Source organism: Bactrocera latifrons, unplaced genomic scaffold (assembly GCF_001853355.1).
Source record: "Bactrocera latifrons isolate USDA-ARS-PBARC rearing strain unplaced genomic scaffold, ASM185335v1 scaffold_26, whole genome shotgun sequence".
NCBI classification, from domain to species: domain Eukaryota; kingdom Metazoa; phylum Arthropoda; class Insecta; order Diptera; family Tephritidae; genus Bactrocera; species Bactrocera latifrons.
In genome coordinates, this window is record NW_017536185.1 from 1240609 (window position 1) to 1264088 (window position 23480).

The 23480-nt window shown below is 39.7% G+C and overlaps 1 protein-coding gene across 1 annotated transcript; it reads left to right on the forward strand.

The window, feature by feature from the left end:
* The first annotated feature begins 1096 nt into the window (after positions 1-1096).
* Positions 1097-23445, forward strand: LOC108969623 (laminin subunit alpha). Its single transcript, XM_018934453.1, has 15 exons — positions 1097-1624; positions 3098-3244; positions 11099-11723; positions 11783-11992; positions 12070-12342; positions 12402-12539; positions 12863-13135; positions 13204-14056; positions 14128-14394; positions 14455-14845; positions 14925-15208; positions 15323-15548; positions 15606-21202; positions 21294-21511; positions 21570-23445. The coding sequence occupies exons 1-15, from the start codon at positions 1373-1375 to the stop codon at positions 23183-23185; spliced, it is 11370 nt and encodes a 3789-aa protein (XP_018789998.1). The 5' UTR covers positions 1097-1372; the 3' UTR covers positions 23186-23445.
* Positions 23446-23480: the final 35 nt, after the last annotated feature.

The following is a 23480-nucleotide window of genomic DNA, read 5'->3' on the forward strand; positions in this document are numbered from 1 at the left end:
GTTGCCGGGTAATTAACGCACCGGATAATTAACTATTACTATTTTTAACTATTAAATTTTTATAGAAAATTAAAATAAATAATTTTTTTTATTTAATTTTTTTTGGCTTAATGTACGTAGTGTCATATTTATTATTTATAATTTTGACTTACTGTGAGCGAAAAATAGTAAAACGGTAATGCACCGTCGCATACAGCATTGATTCTTCGTGAGTTTTCCACCAAATTTTCAACTTTGCCGAAACTGAGTCCTATTTTGAAGCGAAGGAAAAATCTTCCTACAAAAATTGTATTGAAACCTTGGAAGTTTGCTATAATCAGTATGTGATACCCCCTCGAGTTATTTTCGATGTTGAATAAAAAAACGAACTTTTCCAAAAAAAATTGTTTTACTATGGCAGGCCAAGGGCTTTTCAATTGACCTGTATATGTATATTACAGATGTCCTTAAATATTAGATTCAAATTGAAAGTGAAAATACCTAACTGAAAGTACGAATATAAAAAAAACAATAGTTTTGAAAAAAAAGCTTTTTGTATGTTATGTATTTTTAATTCCCTCGCTTATCGCCATTACAGCAAATAAATATTACGTTATCTTCCTATATACATATTGTACATATATGTATATACATAATTAAAGTAATAAAAGATTTATTCGACACTCATAAACATCTATTCTCCCATAAACATACGAACGTGCACATATACATATACACATACATACAAATATTGCACACAAAGTAAAGACATCACATGAAGCAGCTCTTATCAGCAACATAATTTTGTATGCCGCGATATCAGGTTGACTTGTAGCCTATTCCCTTGCCTCATCCAGGCGGATGGGTGTTGCGTGTTGCAGCAATGTCCGTTGCCAGTCATAAACAGCTGAGATTGCCGATATGCATTTACGAGTATACTGCACGCACAAGCCGCCACAAATACACTCACATACGTAAAAAATAAGCAACTCACACGCCAACACACATAAACGCATACGAACTGATCTACACGATCGTTTGGCCGTCGCCGATTGACTCCACGCCGAAGTCAGAAGGAAACAATTTTTGAAATTTGAATTCAGTTGCTCGCGGAAGGGCCATCCAGACGGTTGGATAAATGGATGGGCTCCAATAAATAAAGTGAATAGTGAAGAAAGAAAAAAAGTGAAAAGTGAAAAAATTGTGCTAGAAAAAATGTCTAAAAAGTGAAATTGCCTGAGAGCACTAGAAAAGGAATCGAATTAATTTGTGCCTTAAAGAAAGGACTTCCGCTTAGCGGTATTTGTGTGTGTGTGTGTGCGTTGGCGCAACCATCTCAACGAAAGGATTAATTTAGCAACAACAATAAAACGATTATATATTGAATTGTAATATGGCACAGCCACAATGGTGGCGTAGCGGCGGCAGCGTGGGTGTGGCACTTTTCGGTGCACTGCTCGTCGCTTGCTGTGGCAGCCTGGTGTTGGCTGAACTCACACCACCGTACTTCAATTTGGCTACAGGACGTCAGATCTATGCGTCGGCCACTTGCGGTGTCGGCACTGATGGACCGGAATTGTATTGTAAATTGGTGGGCGCTAATACGGAGAATGATCACATCGATTATTCGGTTATTCAAGGGCAGGTAAGGATGAGAGGAATAGAGAGAGAGAGAGAGAGGGAGATGTAATGAATTTCTGTGATTTATAGCTGTAATTGATTGATTTGAACCGTTCGCATGTATTTGTAAATGTTTTTGGTTAGAATTTTTAGACCGGAAGTGGTGTTAGGGATGTCTGATGGAAATATAGTGTGTTATAAAAATGTATTTAAAATATATAAACAATTAGAAAACTATTTTTTTTTTAATAAAAAATAGCTATTTTGTTGAATAATTGTTAGTTTTTTCTATATATTAGATTTTTTCGAGCCACAAAATTATCAAATTTTTCTTAGTTTAGTTGCTTAATATATAGCTCGTGTATGTAACATTTACATACTTGGCTGTTATTTATCTTGATGAGCGCATTTGCGTGTTGATTTAATTTTTTATTTTACTTAGTTGCTGCTGATCTAATGGCTGAGCAAATTGAATTTTGCGCTTTTGTTTGTCTAAGCCGTTTGCTAGCAGCAAAAATCTCTACTCGAGCGTATAAAAAGTTGAAAAAATCGGAGAGCAAATATCAAACACACATATTACTAACATGTGTTGGACTCAAAAATTATTTCCAGACTATTTTTGTTCAAAATACAAAAAATTTTATGTATCTTGTGCACATCTGCTGGAAAAATTATTTAGAGTTAAAAGCAAAACTGTTCCCAGCAGATTAAAAAAAATATAATATTGCTTTAATTTACATTTTTAAAGTCAAAAAATATATAGAATTCATTTTTTTATGAAGAAATAATGTTAAGAAATTCCAATACTAAAGTTGTGAGACGAAAAGAAGGTGTGAAGATGGGCAAAATTCCTGGACAATCAGGAAAATAATCAAATTAGATGGATTCGATGAGAAATAGTTCGAAAATAGGTGTAAAAATGTATTTAGGTTGAATTGACATCAATCTCTCGGAAAAGTTTATTAAAAATTTAAATTCGCCCCCAGTAGATAGACAAATAATATACTTATATATATTTCTTTTAAATTTTGACGTCACAAAAGATAAAGAATTAAATTTTTTATTATTAAATTCCAACATATTAGTTGCTATATAAGTGCTTAGTGGTCCGTTCTGAATAATTTATTTTGAGATTATTGCAATGCCTTGATTATTGCAAATTTCGTGTTGATACCCGGTCATATAGTATAAAAACTTTTCCATACGAGGTAGTTTGTATGACAGCTATGTATATGCTATGAGGATCCGATATTGGCGGTTCAGGACGATATCTCAAAAACTGAGGCTAGTCCCTCGTGTAGTCGGACGAAGAACTAAATCGTGCCAGCTCGTCACGCTGATCTCTATATACACACTTATACTTATACGGTCTTCGGCGTTACCTTTTAAGTAAAAATATTTTACTTGTAGGAATTCAATATATCTCTTATAGTCCGACTATGAATCCCCGAGCCTATACAAAACCTTAAACAATATTTGATTTTATCGTCTATTTCAGGTTTGCGACTATTGTGATCCAAGTATACCCGAAAAGAATCATGCTGCCGAGTACGCTATTGACGGCACCGAGGCATGGTGGCAGAGTCCTCCACTCTCCCGTGGCATGAAATACAATGAAGTCAATCTGACCATCGATTTCGGACAGGTAAGTGATTGCAGCAAAACACACATTGTAAATAAAGCACATTGTGGCAACAACAAAACCACAATGTGGTAGAGAAGAGACAATGAAAAAAAAAAAAAAAAATTGAATATCTTCTCAAATAGTGAAAAAAGGCAAACATTTTGATATTCATGGTGCTCATTTGAAATGCATAATCACGCACGCGACGAGCTGACAAAGCCACGAGGAAAAAATCACGATAAAATCAAAATAACAAATAAAAGGTGTAGGGAATAAGAAAAGATGCAACCCTGATGGCGCGTTGCAAGACAGCAGCCAGTACATAAAAAGCCGTGTAAGCCGCTTAAGAATGTGGAATATGCTGTGGCTAAACGTTGAGGTGGCTGATGGTAATGATTTCTCCAAAATATATGCTTGTATGTGTGTAGAGAACACGGGCTGGCCATATGTGCCATGCATGTGGCCTATAGCGAGTGCTACGCAACCCGTATAGGCGGGTAATAAAAATTAGACCATTTTCTGGTTCTGCTTTGGGCTGACCTTTTTCCATACCGACAAAAACACTTTTATACTTTTATTTACTTCATTATCATTTTTTAACGTCAACGCCAGAAGTCAAGTTCTAAAGGACCACAAGAAAGCAGAAAGTGAAGTCAAGTCAAAATAAATGCATTTTAAGCATAAACTTATGAAAAAAGTCAAAGTGTGCGTGGAGTAGATAACAAAATGCTTAACGCTCGCCACAGACGCATCGAATTTCCGTTAACTTGTGCGCTGGTCCGCAAACTTACCGGTCTGCTGTGGCCTGTTCTGCTCGGTGATTAAATGTCAGACTGTCACAAGAAACGGAGTAACTTGATTTGAAGGTGCATCTTCAAGATATAAAGCATACAAACATATAGATACGTGTTTGTTTGTGTATTTTCCTGGTAGAAGGTAGTGAAAACCTGCTGAGAAAGCAAAATTTGTGGAAAAAAGTTGTAATGAGTGCAAAAAATGCCAGTACCGCGTTTGCTTTCATACAAGACTTTGAGTTTGGTGTCCAAAAGTAGTTCTTTTATTGAGATATCAAATGCTTTAGACAAAGTTTAAATATTGAGTTTATCAACTCGGCTCAGTAAAAGGCTGAAACTTCCCTCCAAACACACATTTTTATTTTATTTTAAGATTTTAAAATATTTGGTGCTTAACGAAAAGAAGAAATACATTAAATAAGTTCATTGTGCTGACTTCTCCGCCAGATTGTGATAAGCAGAAGTTATACTAATACAAGTTTACGCACACCAACACGCTTCCGTTATGCTTGCTTCGACTTTGTTGTTTGCCACAATCTTGTGGATTCCTCTTAGGAAACTCAAATCGTATTTATTCAATGTTAAGGTATGGAAGGCTGATCGGATATGAATCTGCAGATAGGAAAATCGTGTGATTATAGATGAGTGTTTTGGAAAGTAGACTCAGTTAGCTCATACAAAATAAATATGGACAGATATACCTAAGCAGCTGTGAATAACTTCTTTATAAATATTTAAAACCCATCCAATTCAATTCTCCTATAATTTTGATTCGATCACATAGAGATAGTTTACCTTTCATGAATAATTTAACAGAGTCATGACTACTGAGGATTAAGGCTGTATAGGATTCCGAAATTACTAAATTACAGCAAGGGGTTTTCACTTACCAAAGTTTCTCTATATGAATAGAGGCTTTTACATTAAAGATATCCATATTAAAGATTAAAGACGCAATTGTTGTCCAATTTCGCCCATTTTTACAAAGTCAGCTAAGAATGTCAAGCACCAAATGTCCAAGACCAATTTCAAGTCGAGTTGTTCCTCATAGTTCCATTATAATGATACTTCAAGCATTCTATTAAGAATATGAAATTATTTCATTTCATATTTTTCCTACATGGCTCTAATAATCAACTAATATACCCATGTGTGTATGTGTATATGTGGGTCTATACATGGCACTTTCTGTTTTGCGTTCTTTTAAAGCATTGTGTATGCCACATTTAAATCTGTCCTATTTACTCACACGAATGTGGTGTTTAAATGAAGTCTTATAAGCTTCTCAAGTCGAGTGGTTTCTGTCGAAGGAAGTGCCAGTTGATAAGCAATGAAATCTTTCAACTTTCAAACGCACATACAGTTATACGCATATGTAATAAATGTGCGTCTCTGTATCAACAAGAGCTGAACTCATTGCAGGCATTTAGACTCTTCTTATCAGCTAGTTCTTGTTTCAGAAGAGGTCAATAGTTTATAATAAATTGTTAGCTCTGAGTTGGATTAGAAAAATGTGGCTTTGTTTAATCAATATTAGAGTATTACTGAGTCGATTTAAAGTTGAAGTTCTTGCAAGTGTCTTTAGAGACGTTTATATAAGTACTTCACACACGTATGTATGTAGCTTCGCTTTTAAAGATACTTCTATGCATTTAACTGAACCTACAGTCAGCAATGAGGGAAAGTTGATTTATGCTTTGATTTTAAAATATTACCTTAAGCATTTTGACCCATTATCCCTTCAATTTAATGTAGTGATCCGGTTTCAGAAAATTAGTTCCATATCACAACTGAAGCTCTGTCACGTATGACAGTTAGCCTCAGATTCCTCAGTTCTAGCTCCACATTAAGCTTCTACTAATGATATGTTTTTCCATCCGACCAAAACACGTAAAATTTTCTTTCGTCAGTAAAGAAAACGTTTTTCAACCAAAAAAATCTTTACTTTTGATTGCTTCTGCAAACTTTAACTATATATTTTGATTTCCTAACATTTAAATTGACTTCTTTCCTTATGTTTGAGGGACTGGACTTCTTTCTCAACCAAATTTCGGTAATGATCATTAATTCAAGAGCATCAAATAAAATATTTACTTTTAGAAAATATATTTAGTGACCAGTTTTCGGCATATTTTCTATTTACTTGTTGGTTTTAAAAATCTTATATCGTAAGAAGCTCAAAAGCAGAAGTTTCCCAATACAATGCCATTCAAGCACATGTGATTTTGCTTGTGTTTAAAGAATGGCGGAATAGCGGATATCCTTTCAAAAGCACATTTTGAATTGCACAAACATATAGAAGCAATCAGATTTAAACGAGCATTTATAATTGCTATTTATGGTTTGCTATGTATGGTATGGTATCAACATTTGGTCACTAACACGCACACAAATGTGATTACTTAAATTAATGACCATAAGTTTGTCCGTTATCGCGGGTCTTGCGAGCCTTGGTCACTGTCGCCAGGCAAAATTAATGAAACATTATATGAAAGTATATGTGGATGTGCTTATGTATATTTTGATCAACGCCTTAAACTCTCAACTAAACTTACTGTTTTTTGTGTTGTATATGTACACTATGCAACAAAAATAAATTACATATAAGTCAATTAAAAATTTTTTTTGCTATAAATACAAGCAGAAGTCATACCTAGGATCGTTAATACTAATAATCAAGTATGCTCTCGAGCCATTTTTGGCTGAAAACTCGGAAGAAGTCAGATTGTGAATTGATAAAAAATTAATGATTTGGAAATTTTTGATACAATTATTTTCTTTTGAGTTCATTTTCTCTCAAGATTTTCCTAGATAGGTTTACCGAATATTGCAGTTCCGTGTATAGGTAACAGTCAAAGGAAGACAAATCTGACGAAGAAAACTCTTGAGTCAACGCATTTTCACACTTCTTGCACTTTTTATCGTACTTTTCTTAATGAACGCATTAAATGTAATATTTTATGTTTTATAGTGTAAATAATAAAAATTGTCCACATACCCAGTAAGAAATTAATATTACAAACGTTTATTTGAACTTCATTCCTGAGAATTCTTGATGGCGCCATTTAATAACTGAAAATATTCCGTGCCTAAGTCCAAGAATGGAGTTTTTAAATTTGTTTATATAAGGCTTGTAGATCGTATTTAGTTTTGTTTTAATAAAAACTTGATTCGAATTAATTTGTAAAAATTGTGGTGGTATTAGGCAAAATAAAAGTGTTGGTTTCACCCTTTAACTCTTTGAACTTTAAGTGAAGAAATATTAGCTCACAAATTTTGTTATTTTCCCAGTGGGGACCATCCAAGACAACATAACGCTACATGCAACCGTATGTAAATATTTGTGCATTCCAACTAGACTCAACAGTGATCATGTGGCATGCCACAGACGCGTTAAACGGCAACAAGATAGCAGAATGTATGATATAAAATACTTTTTAACGCCAACACAAGCGGTTATTAGCATTGAAGTGCGGAAACACACTCACACACACACACACGCACACATATTTATGCACATATTCATTAATGTAAACATGTTCTCAGATGGACTGGCATAGCTTTCATACATATGTGTGTATGTGTGCGCATGCACTTCGCTACACATCCGCCAAAGGCTTGCGGCAGTGCTTATCTCATGCAACAGCTTTGATGACGATCCAGCTCAGATCAAATGAAGAATTAACAGGCTAAATGCATATCTTTATGGCTCATTTTAATTGCTGCAAAAATAAAAAAAGGCAAAACGCTCTGCTCAATTGCCTGAGAGCGTGTTTATTTTTGGGTTTTGTTCCATTTTTTTTATGTTTAATTTTTTGTGTTTGTTCACTAATCGCCATTTTTGCAATCGGATATGCGAAAAATGCTTACAGAGCACTTGAGTAGCTTTCAGCATTAAAAATACTTTCCACAACAAGCTCTAATGGAAGCTTTATATACGCGAATGTGTATACATACATACTATATACGGAAAATATATATGGCTACGTTCATACTTATATGTGACAAAGTGTATGTTTAGGGGCATAAGCATGTATATACATATATATAATATTATGCTGATTGCTCATGCTTAATATAATATCTAAAATTTGTTTACTTTGCATATAATTTTGTAAGTGTCTATGTATATTTGGTATAAAGGGTGTTATTTAGGATTTATAAAACGTTCTTTGGAAAAATTTATTAATGATTAGTTATCACGTAATCGCGTCACTTGAAGAATTTGTCGGGGCAGAAAGTTTGATAATAATTTCGAACAATTTTAGTTTTAATTTTCGCTCACAATTTACTAGTTTTTAGAATATTTTAATTGATGCTTTTTAGTTACATATAGCAACCAGATTCTTACCTTAGCACTAAAGAAATTCAAAATATTAAATCAACACAACTTGAAAATTAAAAAAATTTAAATGATTGACCTAAATATGCACCCTTTATGTGCAATTTTATTAGCTTCTTATTCATATTCTATTATTGTTTTTAGCGCTGAGTAGCTGGATCGGTTTGGTCAGTGTCACTGTTCGACTGGAGTGTGCCAGTGATCTCATCGTTTTCTAATTCTTATTTCATTCTGCCGTCAAGCTTTGGCTGCTAAAACAAGCAGACTGGCTGAGTACAGCAGACAATTATTTGTTTATTGAAATGAATTGTGTGTGAAGTTAGAGTGCGTCAAGCTTATTTGGCGCTACAAAAATTAAATATACACACCGCCAGAAATATTTAGAAAAATCCGTAGAATATTTGGATACCATGTACCTTGTACATACATGTACATTCTCGTATGTATGTATGGCTAAATAGAAATTAAAGGAACATTAACATGTGTGGATGGATGTATGTACATATGTATGTGTGTATATGATACGTGACTGGAACGCAAATGCTTTATTTGCATAAACTGAAATGAAGTCATTGCAGTTTTCTAGTTCAAGGTATAAACATACATACATATGTAAGTACATCTAAGTATGCAATGTCTAGTCTTAATATTCTTGCAATTTCCACATTAGGCTTATCGGTAACTTTAATGTATCATTAATTTACAATTTGCTAAGTTTTACTCACCACATTGGAGAATTCTCGTTTGAAAGTGTCGAATCGAACAATTTATACTAGCTAGTGAGCCAGACTGCCTTCAACCACAGTGAAATATTGCTTTAATATCTCTCCTAACATTTTACCTTCTTGTTTTACTGTATTCCTTTGGTGGAGAAACTATTCTTTGCTCGCCGAATAATATTATGGAAACCGTTTAGTATCGAAGCTCTCTTATCGCACATGTACAAACAATAAATAAATACTTTCGCTTAAAAACAACTTCTTGCATCTAATATTTGATATTTGACTTATGCACTACATTGAGAATTCCCAAAAATCTGTGAAACAAAACTTTCTTCTATGCCTTGTATCAGATACTCACAGAATCTGTAGTGTCGAATTCGACTCCTTAAATTTACTCTGGCTTTATAAAAAATTTGTATTTGATACGGTATCGCACAAAGAGCAAAGGATACATAAATGGCGTACCGACCGATTACTACTTCATTACGCAAGTCGTTTTGATTTTTGCCGGATGCTTGTTTGATTAGCTTTTCTCAAAACTTTTGCTAATTAAATATGTATGTATAGCTAATGTTTGTTTGTTGATATTACTTTATATAWTATCATTTTTATTAATAAAGGAGTACTTTCCATTCATTTGCGAGTATATTTTGTGTATGTATGTTTCTGTATTCTCTTTCTCTATATTCTTTGTTCAAAATTTTGTACTCACACTTAGCTGATAATGTTTTTCTTGGCCCAGTTTCGTCGATCCACTCTAAATACCACTGCACGATTTACTGTTACTGGATTTACTTACATATATACATACACACATACATATGTATGCCATGTGCATAACTTCTTCAAGTTATTCATCTCATGCAAATATCGGAAAATCGGCTGCTTGATGTGCTTACCATCTATTTTGGAGATGCTAAAAATTTAGTTGTACATTTCCACGAATTTAACATTCGGCTGACAGTTCGTATTTTTATAAATTTTCGGCAAAATTTCCATCGTATATCTAATAGATGGGGGTTAGAGCGATCTTCTTCAATTTTTTCGATACAATTTTTAAAGTACTATATAAATTTCTTCAAAGTGGGTCTCAGGCTGGTTTATTACCTCTTCAGACTCGTTAAGTTTTTTCTAGCGCGCATGATCTTAAAGACTGAGAATAGTAAAAAGTGCTGCAATTTATCTATAACAATCCATTATCAGTTGGAAAGATTATATTTTTCTGAATAGAGGCAGTAACTAGTTACGAACTGTACCTCTTTCAATGCAATCAGACTTACGAATGTTTCATAAGTGTTATTATCTATTTGCTCAAGTTTGCACTGATGGGTTATAGCAAACACAAGTTTATATATATTTACAGTTGATTTGCTTCTCGCAAATTAATTTAAAGAATTTAAATGGTTATGGGCATGCGGACAACAAAAAAGATTTTTGACGCAGCCATGAATATTGTCATTTGTGGCTGTGTGAGTAGCATATGCTATTTACTTCCATATATAATMAAAAAAAAAAAAAAAAAAAATTAGATGGAATATACAAGAGATTGAATTTTTAATTGTTTACCATATATTTTGTGGTATTTCCTGGTTTCAGARTTAAGATGGACTTACTTTGATTTTATTCAAAGCTCTGTGACATGGTCGGGCTTCTGCTTTCCTGAAGAGCTATTGTCACTATTAGGAGAATTATATAATTGTAATTTTCGATTTTATCGAAGATTTAATTCTTGTCCGGATTTCTTTTTAAAAAACTTAAATATTTTAAACAATTTTTTAAATACTGGTTTATTATGAATTCCACAAGCTTGATGGCTTGACCGAACGTAGCGCATAATAGCGAGCAAAACGAAGACTTTCGCCTGGAAGTATGCAGTTTGATTGGCGATCTTGTTCAATTGTGTACATCAGTTGCTTTGTTGCCGCCGGATATGACCACGAATGCATACAGCAACTAATCTACTCAACTTCATTTTTGTATATACACATACTTTATTTTTTGAATTCTTTGTCAACAGGAATTCCACGTGGCCTATCTTTTCATTCGTATGGGTAACTCGCCACGTCCTGGTCTTTGGACATTGGAGAAATCTACCGATTATGGTAAGTCATGGACCCCGTGGATGCATTTCTCCGATTCGGTGCACGATTGCATCACCTACTTCGGCAAGGATTCCTACAAGCCCATCACACGAGATGACGATGTCATCTGCTCAACTGAGTTCTCGCGTATTGTGCCACTGGAGAATGGTGAAATACCAGTCATGTTGTTGAATGATCGTCCCTCGGCCTCGAACTACTTTAACTCAACTGTGTTGCAAGAGTGGACACGCGCCACAAATGTGCGCATACGCTTGCTACGTACGAAGAATTTACTCGGCCATTTGATGTCGGTAGCACGACAGGATCCGACAGTTACACGTCGTTACTTCTACTCCATAAAAGATATCTCGATTGGCGGTCGTTGTATGTGCAATGGTCATGCGGACACTTGCGATGTAAAAGACCCGAAAAGTCCAGTGCGTATTTTGGCATGTCGTTGCCAGCATCGCACTTGCGGCATACAATGTAACGAATGTTGTCCGGGCTTCGAGCAGAAGAAATGGCGTCAGAACACCAATGCTCGTCCTTTCGAATGCGAACGTAAGTGGGAAAAGATTTTGAAGGAAAATTGGTCATGAATCTTATATTTTTTAATGTAGCTTGCAACTGTCACGGTCACACAAACGCATGCGACTACGATGAGGAGATCGATCGCAAAGGCTTATCGCTGGACATTCACGGACGCTACGATGGCGGTGGCGTTTGTAAGAATTGCCAACACAATACAGAGGGCATCAATTGCAACAAATGTAAGGGCAAATTCTATCGTCCGTTCAACAAATCCTGGAACGAGACCGACGTCTGTCAACGTAAGTAGAGAGAGTCATGCTGTGACATAGCCTCTTATATTTTGGACCATATTCGCACTAAAAAACTTGAATTGTAGCTTGCAACTGCGATGATGTCTACTATACCGGCCACTGCGAGGAGGGTACTGGTCGTTGCGAATGCCGCAAGGCGTTCCAACCGCCAAACTGTGACTCTTGCGCCTATGGTTATTATGGCTATCCGAACTGCCGTGAGTGCGAGTGTAACTTGAATGGTACCGATGGTTATCACTGTGAGGCGATCAACGGTGAATGTCCGTGCAAGATCAACTTCGCTGGTCATTATTGTAAGCAGTGCGCTGAAGGTTTCTACGCCTTCCCGGAGTGCAAAGGTGCGGAACCCGTTTTCTAGGTCAAGTTTTTTTTTTTTTAATTATTAATACATTCTTAGCTTGCCAGTGCAATAAGATCGGATCGATCAGTAATGACTGTGATGTGGAAAGTGGACAGTGCAAATGTCTGAGCAGCTTTGGTGGAGAACGGTGTGAGCATTGCAAGGACGGCTACTACAATTATCCCAAGTGTCAATGTGAGTATTGGACATTATACAAAGTCAATACATGAGACCAACAAAGACAGCCTTGGGGCGGGCAGAAATATTGACAATACAGGGATTTGTTCGATTTACTATCTAAAAAATATTGGGGTGCCTTGAAAAGATGGTTTAGAGGAAAAGTGTAGACTACTTTAAATTGCTTGTTAAACCGTTCCCATGACTGTTGGTCCTTGGATCTACGGATTTTTATTCGCCCAAGGACTCTCAAATTGGCAGTACTCCTCCAAATGATGTCTTCTGCCGTGACAACAACAACTTCTTTAAAAGTGGTATTCTATTTTCTTTTTCTTAACCAGACTGCGATTGCGACATACAAGGCACAGAAGCGGAAATCTGTAATAAAGAATCGGGTCAATGTATTTGCCGCGAAGGATTCGGCGGTCCACGTTGTGACATGTGTCTTCCTGGCTTCTATGACTATCCCGCTTGCAAGCCTTGCAACTGCTCTACACAAGGCAGCACGGCCATCACCTGCGACAATACGGGCAAATGTAACTGTCTACCCAACTTCGCTGGCAAACAATGTACGCTTTGCAGCGCCGGTTACTACAGCTATCCGGAGTGTTTGCGTAAGTATTTTTGGAGCGCGCACTTAAATAACTTAGTATGACATTTATGTATATCAAATTCACAACAGCTTGCAATTGCGACGTACACGGTTCGGAGGGTGTCACATGTAATTCGGACGGACAATGTTCGTGTTACCCGAACTTTGGCGGTAAACTGTGTGACTCCTGCAAAGACGGCTTTTACAACTTCCCCAGTTGTGAGGATTGCAATTGTGATCCCGCAGGTGTTATTGACAAGTTTGCCGGCTGCGGTTCAGTGCCGGTCGGTGAGTTGTGTCAATGTAAGGAACGCGTCACGGGCCGCATTTGTAATGAATGTAAGCCGCTCTATTGGAACTTGAATATCAGCAATCCGGACGGTTGCGAAGTGTGTGATTGTTGGACCGATGGTACTATTGCTGCATTGGATACGTGCCTCTCGAAGACGGGCCAATGTACATGTAAGCCACATACACAAGGACGCACTTGCAGGGAATGTAAAGACGGTACTTATGATTTGGACGGCTCATCGCTGTTTGGTTGTAAGGACTGTAGTTGTGATGTGGGCGGTTCGGAGCACAGCGAGTGTGACAAGTCCTCAGGTCAATGCAAGTGTCATCCACGTGTAACGGGACGTGGTTGCACACAACCACTGACAACACACTACTTCCCCACATTACATCAATTCCAATATGAATACGAGGAAGGCTCACAACCATCGGGTGCGCAGGTGCGCTATCAATACGACGAGAATGTATTCCCCGGCTTCAGCAGCAAAGGTTATGCCGTCTTCAATGATATACAAAATGAAGTACGTAATGAGTTTATGGTGAAAAAGTCCTCGCTGTATCGCATTGTAATACGTTATGTGAACCAAAACCCATCCAATGTTACGGCGAGCATACTCATACAATCGGAAAATCCACTCGAAGTGGACCAGAGGTGTGTACAGTCTTGAGGAATTCTTACCGTCTTATACTATATATATTATGTATTTATTTCACATATTTTAGCGTGAAAGCGCTCTTGCGCCCAACGACGTCTCCGCAGTTCGTTACAGTGTCTGGTGTGAAAGGCAATAAACCCTCACCAGTTGTTTTGGATCCAGGCTCTCGTTACACCTTCACAACCAAGGCGAACAAGAACGTTATGCTCGATTATTTCGTGCTACTGCCAGCAGCTTACTACGAGGCTTCCATTCTGACACGTAAAATCACGAATCCCTGCGAATTGGGCAATATGGAGCTTTGTCGTCATTATAAATATGCCTCCGTCAATGAGTGAGTTAAATAAACTAGTTTCGCATAAAGATATAATTAATTATGTGTTTTAATTTACAGTTTCCAACCATCCACAACGCCATTTATTACTGGCGCTAATAATAAACCCAACATGCCTACCGAAGTCTACGCCGATCCTGAACATTTGGCCATTATTGGCCATGTGGGTGATATACCCGTCATCAGCGATACACAGCGTCAATTGAACTACATGGTCGATGTACCGCACAGTGGACGTTACATATTTGTTATCGATTATGTCAGTACTCGCGAGTTTCCCGAACCCTTCTTCGTCAAATTAAGTTTGGGTAATAATGAAAAGGATTATGGTACAACAACTTTGTATCCCTGTCTCTACTCAATGGCTTGCCGCACGCCAATAATCGATGACTATAGTCGCGAGAAAGCATTCTACATTTCCAAGGATGACCAAAAACCGGTCATTGTTACGGTAGGTTATCGTTTTTGTTAAGTATTTTATGAAAATTGAAATATAATAATAACTTAACCTTACCAAACTTTCTCTCCAGACTGACTATGATGACATTGGACGTGTTCCAATAATATCTGTTACCGCTATTCCAGTCGATAAGTGGTCCATAGATTACATCGAACCCAGTCCGGTCTGTGTCACACACAATAATCAATGTGCTGCACCGAAATTCCGTTCCGTGCCCGATTCGAAGAAAATTGAATTCGAAACCGATCATGAGGATCGTATAGCCGAAAATAAACCCCCTTATGCAGCGCTGGATGAACGTGTTAAACTGGTATATTTGGATAATAAGGAAGATACAAGCACAATTGTTATTGAGTGAGTAGATAATATGGTATATATTAGTGAGAACTTCAAAAAATACTCGGGGTGGAGGAAGACGTGCATAACTCTTTTATATTTTGCTATTTTACAACCTTATTTCATTTGCAGATCGAAGGTAGGCGAACCCGGTCGCTATGTTATTTTGGTCAAATACTATCAGCCGCATCATCCAAAATACAACGTACTCTACACGCTTACCACTGCCAAAAATCAATACAGCGGCAAATTCGATATTAGCCATTGCCCATCCAGTTCGGGCTGTCGTGGTGTTATACATTCTACCGGCGAAGATTGGTGGTTCGATATTGAAGATGACTTTAAATTTACGTTAACGGTATGCAACTCAACTCTTTTAATACTCTTATATATAGTAATTTTTACTCTCCCACAGAACTCACGCCCACAAGGAGTCTGGCTGGACTATTTAGTAGTTGTGCCAATAAATCAGTATAACGATGATCTGCTCGTGGAAGAATTGTTCGACCAGACCAAGGAGTTCATTAAGGAGTGTGGCCAAGACCACTTCCACATCACACACAACGCATCCGAGTTCTGTAAGAAGGCCGTTTTTTCTTTGACATCCGAGCACAATATTGGCGCTTTACCTTGCAACTGTGACTACGAAGGTTCCATCAGCTTTGAGTGTCATCCATTCGGCGGTCAATGTCAGTGCAAGCCGAATGTGATCGGTCGTCAGTGTAATGCTTGTCGCACCGGTTTCTATGGTTTCCCTGAATGTAAGCCTTGTGACTGTCCCAGTACTGCCATGTGCGAACCGAACACGGGTGAATGCGTTTGCCCGCCGAATGTGATGGGCGAGATGTGCGAAAAGTGCGTGCCCAATACCTATGGTTTCCATCAGATCATCGGCTGTGAAGATTGTAATTGTAATTATTTGGGTATTGCTAATGGTAATCAACAGTGTGACATGTTCAATGGTTCGTGCGAGTGTCGTCAACATATTGAGGGTCGTTCTTGTGATATGTGTTCGAATGGTTACTACGATTTTCCACGTTGTGATCATTGTACCTGTAATACGGCTGGAACTCTGGCGGAAATTTGCGATAAAGTCGATGGCAGTTGTTTCTGTAAGAGCAACGTTGTGGGTCGCGACTGTGAGCAGTGTCAAGAGGGCACATACAACTTGCAGGAGAGCAATCCGGATGGTTGTACGTCTTGTTTCTGCTTTGGTCGGACGACACGTTGCGAGAGTGCCTACCTGCGTATTTACAATTTGAGCTTGTTGAAAAATATCACTTTGAATTCAGCGCACTTTGGTGAAAATACTATTGATTTCCAAATTTGGGATATACCACAAGACGAGCTAATGGTAAATGAGACCACACTGAAGGCAGATTTCTCATTCCACGAGGTTAATGACGTAGAGATTGAGGAAGTTGTCTATTTCGGCGTACTTGATTATCTAATGAATCAAAATAGTCACATCTCTGCTTATGGTGGGGAGCTCAGTTATTCACTGTACTACACTACCGGCTTATCCGGCAAGCCATTGCTCGCACCCGATGTAGTTCTGCTGAGTAAAAATCATTTATTGGTACACCAAAGTTATGAACAACCTTCGAGCAATCAGGCATTCAGAAATCGTGTACAAATGGTTGAGTCCAATTTCCAAACACACGATGGCAAACCTGTAACACGTGCTGACTTTATGATGGCCTTACGCGATCTCCAGATGATCTTCATACGTGCCAATTACTGGGAGCAAACATTTATTTCATATTTATCTGATACATATTTGACGCTGGCCGATGAGGATGAAGATAACATAGGCGAGTATCAATTATTGCCCGTAGAGCGTTGTAACTGTCCACCTGGTTACACCGGTTTGTCCTGTGAAGATTGTGCGCCGGGTTATTATCGCGACTCTAACGGTCCGTATGGCGGTTACTGCATACCTTGCGAGTGCAACGGTCACGCACAAACATGTGATTGCGCGACAGGTATTTGCAAAGATTGTCAACATTCAACGACTGGTGAACACTGTGAGCTCTGTGAGGAGGGTTACTATGGTAATGCGACATATGGTTCACCACATGATTGCATGATTTGTGCATGTCCACTGCCATATGAGAGCAATAACTTTGCGACTAGCTGTGAGATCTCCGAATCTGGCGATGAGATACATTGTGAGTGCAAACCGGGATATACAGGACCGCGGTGTGAAGCGTGTGCTAATGGCTACTATGGCGAGCCTGAAAAGGCAGGCGATTATTGTAAGCCTTGTGAATGTTCGGGTAATATCAATCCCGCCGAACCGGGTTCGTGTGATACAATAACCGGTGAGTGTCTGCTGTGCTTGAATAATACCTCAGGCGTGGCATGCAACCTATGCAAACCTGGCTTTTATGGTGACGCCGTAAATTTGAAGAATTGTCAAAGCTGTGATTGCGAAGAGTTGGGCACATCCGAGTGTGATCCTTATGAGGGTAAATGTCGTTGTCAAGACAATGTGATCGGCGAGCGTTGCGACCAGTGTAAGCCGGATCATTATGGCTATGACTCAGGACTGGGTTGCCGTTCTTGCGACTGTGGTGTAGCCTCCAATTCGACACAGTGCGATGAACATACTGGAAAATGTAGTTGCAAGCCAGGTGTGACCGGCCGTCAATGCGATCACTGCGCTGTGGATCATTGGAATTATACAAATGAGGGATGCCAACCTTGTCGTTGCAATCAGGGTTATTCGCGTGGCTTTGGCTGTAATCCGTTTACGGGACAATGTGAATGTTTACCAGGTGTTATCGGTGATCGTTGTGATGCTTGTCCAAATCGTTGGGTGCTCATTAAGGACGAAGGCTGCTTCCAATGTGACTCCTGTCACGATGCTCTGCTGGATGTGACCGATCGGCTGCGCTACCAGATCGATCCAGTGGTGGAAGAGTTCCAATCAGTTGCGTTAGCCTTTTTCACCAGTCAAAAATTGAACTACTACGATGAATTGGCTGATAAAATCGCACCAGAAGTGCAAAATCTGGACCCGAAACGCATCAATTTGGACCCGGCGCGCTCTTTGGTCGCTGAAATAGAGTCGGGCGCAAAGATTTACGGTAAACAGGTCAATTTTAGTTTGAGCAATGCTCTAGAAAGCCCTCAAATTGCCAGTGAACTTATAGTGAATGCAACCGATTTGCGCGAAAAGGCCAAGGCGAGTGCTTTAGCGGCCCAAGATGCTATAAATTCAGTGGATGCCCTCTCAAAAAATCTTGAAACGGCAGCAAGCACAAAAATCGATGCCGCGTTAGAGGAAGCGCAACGCATATTAAAAGATCTGAATGAAACGACAATTGATACTAAACCCACTCAACAAGTCTTGAACAAATCTAATGAGCTCTATACCGAGATTGATATACTTGTGGCGCCAATTAAGAATCAAAATGATGCTCTAACCTTGCTGAAGGATGATATAGGGGATTTAAGTGACAAACTCGAAGACCTATACTACTGGAGTGGCAATGCTACAGAAAACGCCATCATAGTAGAACGCTTGAACAATTTGAATAAGGCCGCCTTTGAAAATTCCAAATTCGATACTGTTTCTGATCAACAAAAGGAAGCTGACAAGCATATTGAAGAAGCTGGCAAATACTTTGTGAATATTGACTTGGCGCTAATTGATATCGACAAGCGAATCAATAAGCTCTCGAATGTACTCTCCGATTTGAGAGATATAAATAAAAATGTCGATGAGGACTTCCCGGAGATGGAAAAGGAGAACAGCGAGGTAACTGAATTGGCTGCACAGGCTATACGACGTGCTGACGAACTGAGCTCACGCGCTCACGACCTCACTGATCAATACGCCCACATGACAGCTAATGCAGAGCCAGCCATAAAGGCGGCTACCGCTTACAGTGGCATTGTAGATGCAGTTACTTCAGCACAACAATTTACTAAAGAAGCCAAATTCGCTGCCGGCAATGCCACGGAGATCACCGATGGCATCGAAGATCGTGCTGGACGCGCTGACAAGGACTCCGGTGAGTTATTACAAAATGCGCGTGGTGCTTTGAATAAGGTGCAAAGTGAGTTGGAGCCACGCTTGAACGTTTCCGCTTCGAAAGTAGAAAATATCTCGAATTTAAATAAAAATACCGAGAAACGTCTGGAGGAGATAAATATTGCATTGCAACAATTGCCAGTGGAAACGCAACATGATCTATGGAATAACGCCAATCAGAATGCTACCGAAGCTCTGAACATAATTGAAGATGTCCTCGACGTATTGCGTCCTGTCGGTGCGCAAAGCGAGAAGGAGTTGGAGAAGGCGCGAAATATATCAAGAGATATCGATGCCACGACAAAAGATGTTTCACAAGTGCGCTCGCAATTGGACACCGTGGAAGACACCATACCACAGCTGAATGAATTGGCGCAAATTATCGAGCAAGAACAGGCAAATGTCGAAGAGATCGGCCAGTTGTTGGGCGAAGATATTGAGAACTTGAAACGACAAATTGAAACTGCACGCCAAATTGCCAATGCTATTAAGGTGGGTGTACACTTCTCGCCAGGCACCGTTTTGGAACTGAAAACACCCGAGACCACGCCACTTTTGGCTACCAAAACTAAAGCTTCAGCATACTTTAAGACCGAGAAACCCAATGGTTTCTTAATGTACTTGGGCAATCATAATAGAACCTCGTCGGCTGGCAGCACACCCGCCAATAAAGACAATGAGGACTTCATGGCAGTGGAGATCGTAAATGGCTATCCAATCTTGACCATGGATGTGGGCAATGGACCTGAGCGTATTACAAATGAAAAATACGTTGCCGACGGCAATTGGTATCAGGCAATTGTAGACCGCACTGGTTCAAATGCAAAACTGATCATACGCGAAGAATTAGAGAATGGCACTGTGGTGGAGCATAAGAAGGAACAACCATTGCTAGGTGCCAATAATGTGTTTAATGTTGACCGAAACAGTCGCTTGTTCGTGGGCGGTCTGCCACCACCAGCCGATTTTACGCCTCCTCATGACATACAGAGCAACGCCTTTGAGGGTGAAATCGAAGATCTGCGAATAGGCGATGAACATGCCGGTTTGTGGAACTTTGTTTTCGGTTTGGAGAACAACCAAGGCGCACAACCGCGTAATAAATTGTTAACCGAAGAGATACCGCCTACAGGTTATCGTTTTAACGGCAACGGCTATGTAGCACTCAAAGCCTCGCCATATAATCTGCGTGCACGTTCCAGTATACAATTCAGTTTCAAAGCTTCGAAAGACTCCAAAGATGGTTTGCTATTCTACTACGGACGCAATGATCAATTTATGTCGGTGGAGCTTGTGAACGGATTAGTGTTCTTCCGTTATAAACTGGGCGATAACGTTATGTCGGCGGGTACACAAGATCTTTACAACGACGACAAATGGCATCGTGTAGTAGCCGAACGTGATGGCAGGCGTGGTCAGTTGAAGGTAGACGACATGATGTTGGCACAAGAAGACCTACCAACCGGTCCCACTGAATTCAATCCAATACCTAAGCGTCTGTTCTTTGGTGGTTTCCCCGGCAAGCGTAATCATTCGGTGGTTACTGAGCATAACTTTGATGGCTGCATTGATGAGGTGTCGATTTCGGGTACAAAGGTGGATCTGGGAAACAATGTGCACGCACATGGCGTTAAACCTGGCTGCCCGAAGAAATTCTCGACTGTGTTGGCGTATCCACCCAACGAATATGGTTTCTTGCGTAAAGCCAATGTCACGTCCAATAATAAGTTGAATGTTAATCTGAAGTTCAAGACCCGTCAACGCGATGCTCTGATCTTCTATGGCGCCAATCATGATCAGAGCGCGAATATAGGTCTCACCTTAAACGATGGATATTTAACCTTGCGTAGTATGGGCGCTGAGGTTGTGTCGGATATGAAACGGTTGAACGATGGTGAGGAACATGTGGTCACCGTGCAGCATGACGGCGATCAGTTACGTTTGTCCATAGACGATACGGAAGATAAGCGGTAAGTACTGTTTGGATAATAACAAGCAAAAAGTGATGTAAGTCTCAATTCTAAACCGTACTTAATAATTTTTTGGGGCTCTCCATTTTAGTTTACCCTACACACCGGAAGCGCTAAACATCCAAGCAGGTGATATATTCTTCGCTGGATTACCAGATAATTATAGACCCGTGCGAAATGCACTGCCTACCATGGCGTACTTTGTGGGCTGTATTAGTGATGTGACCATCAACGGTGAGATAGTCAATTTCGCCGACAGCGCTGAGAAACGTAAAGGCAATATTAATAATTGTCCAACAGATATTTTAGGTAAGTCATGTTGCTTAATTTATAGTATGAAAAGAAAATTAATGTTGGGTCCCCACAGCTTATGATGTGGCAGCAATACCATTGTTCTTCCCAGAAGGTGCGAACGAGCTATTACCTGAGCCAGAGTACCCGGGTAACTTTGCAGTACCCTTGGCGCCTTTCGCGCCGGTTACTACTACAACGACATCACGTCCAGCTGTAGTGGATACAACAGCTAGCACTACGACAAAATCAACGAAGGAGCCACCTACGCAGAGTCCGCCAATCGTTGACACACGAGAAGAAGAATTGGAACAGGAGCGGCAGCGACAGCGAGAGCGAGAAAGAGAGCAAGAGCGAGAACGCGAACGAGAACGCGAACGAGAACGAGAGAGAGAGCGGGAAAAAGAGCGGGAACGGGAAAGGGAACAAGAAGAAAGCATTAAGCCTATAACAGAACCTGAATCCGAACCCGAATCGAAATCAGAAGAACCGTTGCAACCATTAGCTGGCCCAGTGCATCCGCTGCCGCCACAAAATGTGCCAGAAGATCCGCGCTGCAAACTGCCCACAAATCCAAACTTCGATGTCGATTACGATGACGCTGGCTACCGCTTTTACGCATTGCGCGAGCAGCGTCTAGAAATATCGCCGCCAACGAAGCTTCGCAAGCAATACGATATTAGTCTGAATTTCAAGACTGCCTATCCCGTCGGCTTGCTGTTTTATGCGGGCATCAAACAGCAATCCGACTATATTGTAATCTATCTGTGGGAGGGTAAATTGCATCATCAAGTGCAAATTGGAGGTCAGGTGGTGAATGTCGCTAGCAAAGCGGAAGTGAACGACGATGAATGGCACAATGTGAAAGTAACACGCAAACACCATACGATTAGCCTCTTCATCGATCAAATTGAAGTGGATTCAGTAACTGAAACGGTGGATGATAGTTATGAGTTGAATGTGCGAAGCATGGGACTCTTCCTTGGCGGCGTGCCGAAACTCTGGGAGGCCGAAGTTTTCGACAGAATCGATTATGTTGCAGAAGATCAACCCTTCTACAATGGTTGTCTGAAAGACCTACGGCTCAATGATGTAAATCTGAAGAAGGAACCGGAAGCATATCACACAGTGCCCTGCTCGACAGAAGTCGAACAAGGTTTCTTCTTCAGCAAACAGGCGAGCTACGTGAAGCTTTTCGAACGCTTCACCGTCGGCACTGATTTCAACATCAATTTCGATATCCGCCCACGCGAGCCGGATGGTCTGCTCTTCTCTGTGCATGGCAAAAACGCCTACATGATCCTGGAGTTGATCGACAATAGTCTAGTGTTCACCGTAAAGTCCGACTCTAAAAACATTGTCACCACCAATTATACATTACCTGATAACGGTAGTTATTGTGACGGCAAGTGGCGTAATGTGCAAGCGGTAAAATCGAAATTCGTCATTACAATTTCGGTGGATTACATCAGCACGCATCCGGGTGTTGGTTCAGATGGTTCAACTTCGACAAAGACAAATCGTCCGCTCTTCTTGGGCGGTCATATTGCCTTCAATAAGGCGCCGGGCTTGAAGACGAAGAAAACCTTCAAGGGTTGCATACGCAATGTCCAGGTGAACAAGAAGGCGGTACGCATTACACCGAAGATGATACATGGCGATATCTGGCAAGGCGCTTGCCCGCTTAATTAGTCACATTATTTCTAATAATAACTAAGGCAACAAAGCAAAAACGAACAAAAATGTTGACGACCGAAAGTCGCTGTATGCCCACGAGCCCCTAACCTCGACGGCTTGCGCGATTTCTAACAGCAAACTGCTTTGATTTTGACTATTCTGTTTTATAATTTCTTGATTTACTCTATATTTTATTTTCTTGCTTTCAATCTGTTTCCTTTTTATGTAAAATCCGATCAATAACTTTTAATAAAGCTTCAATTTGTATATGCAAAGTTGTGTAGTGTGTTTTGACATGAAAAATGTGCTT

Bases quoted from the DNA above. Each gene is read 5' to 3' on its own strand.
- LOC108969623 (XM_018934453.1), top strand. From the start codon at position 1,373: ATGGCACAGCCACAATGGTGGCGTAGCGGCGGCAGCGTGGGTGTGGCA. The intron at 12,343-12,401 runs GTGCGGAACCCG...ATACATTCTTAG, and splicing joins CGCCTTCCCGGAGTGCAAAG to CTTGCCAGTGCAATAAGATC. The intron at 15,549-15,605 runs GTATGCAACTCA...ACTCTCCCACAG, and splicing joins ACTTTAAATTTACGTTAACG to AACTCACGCCCACAAGGAGT.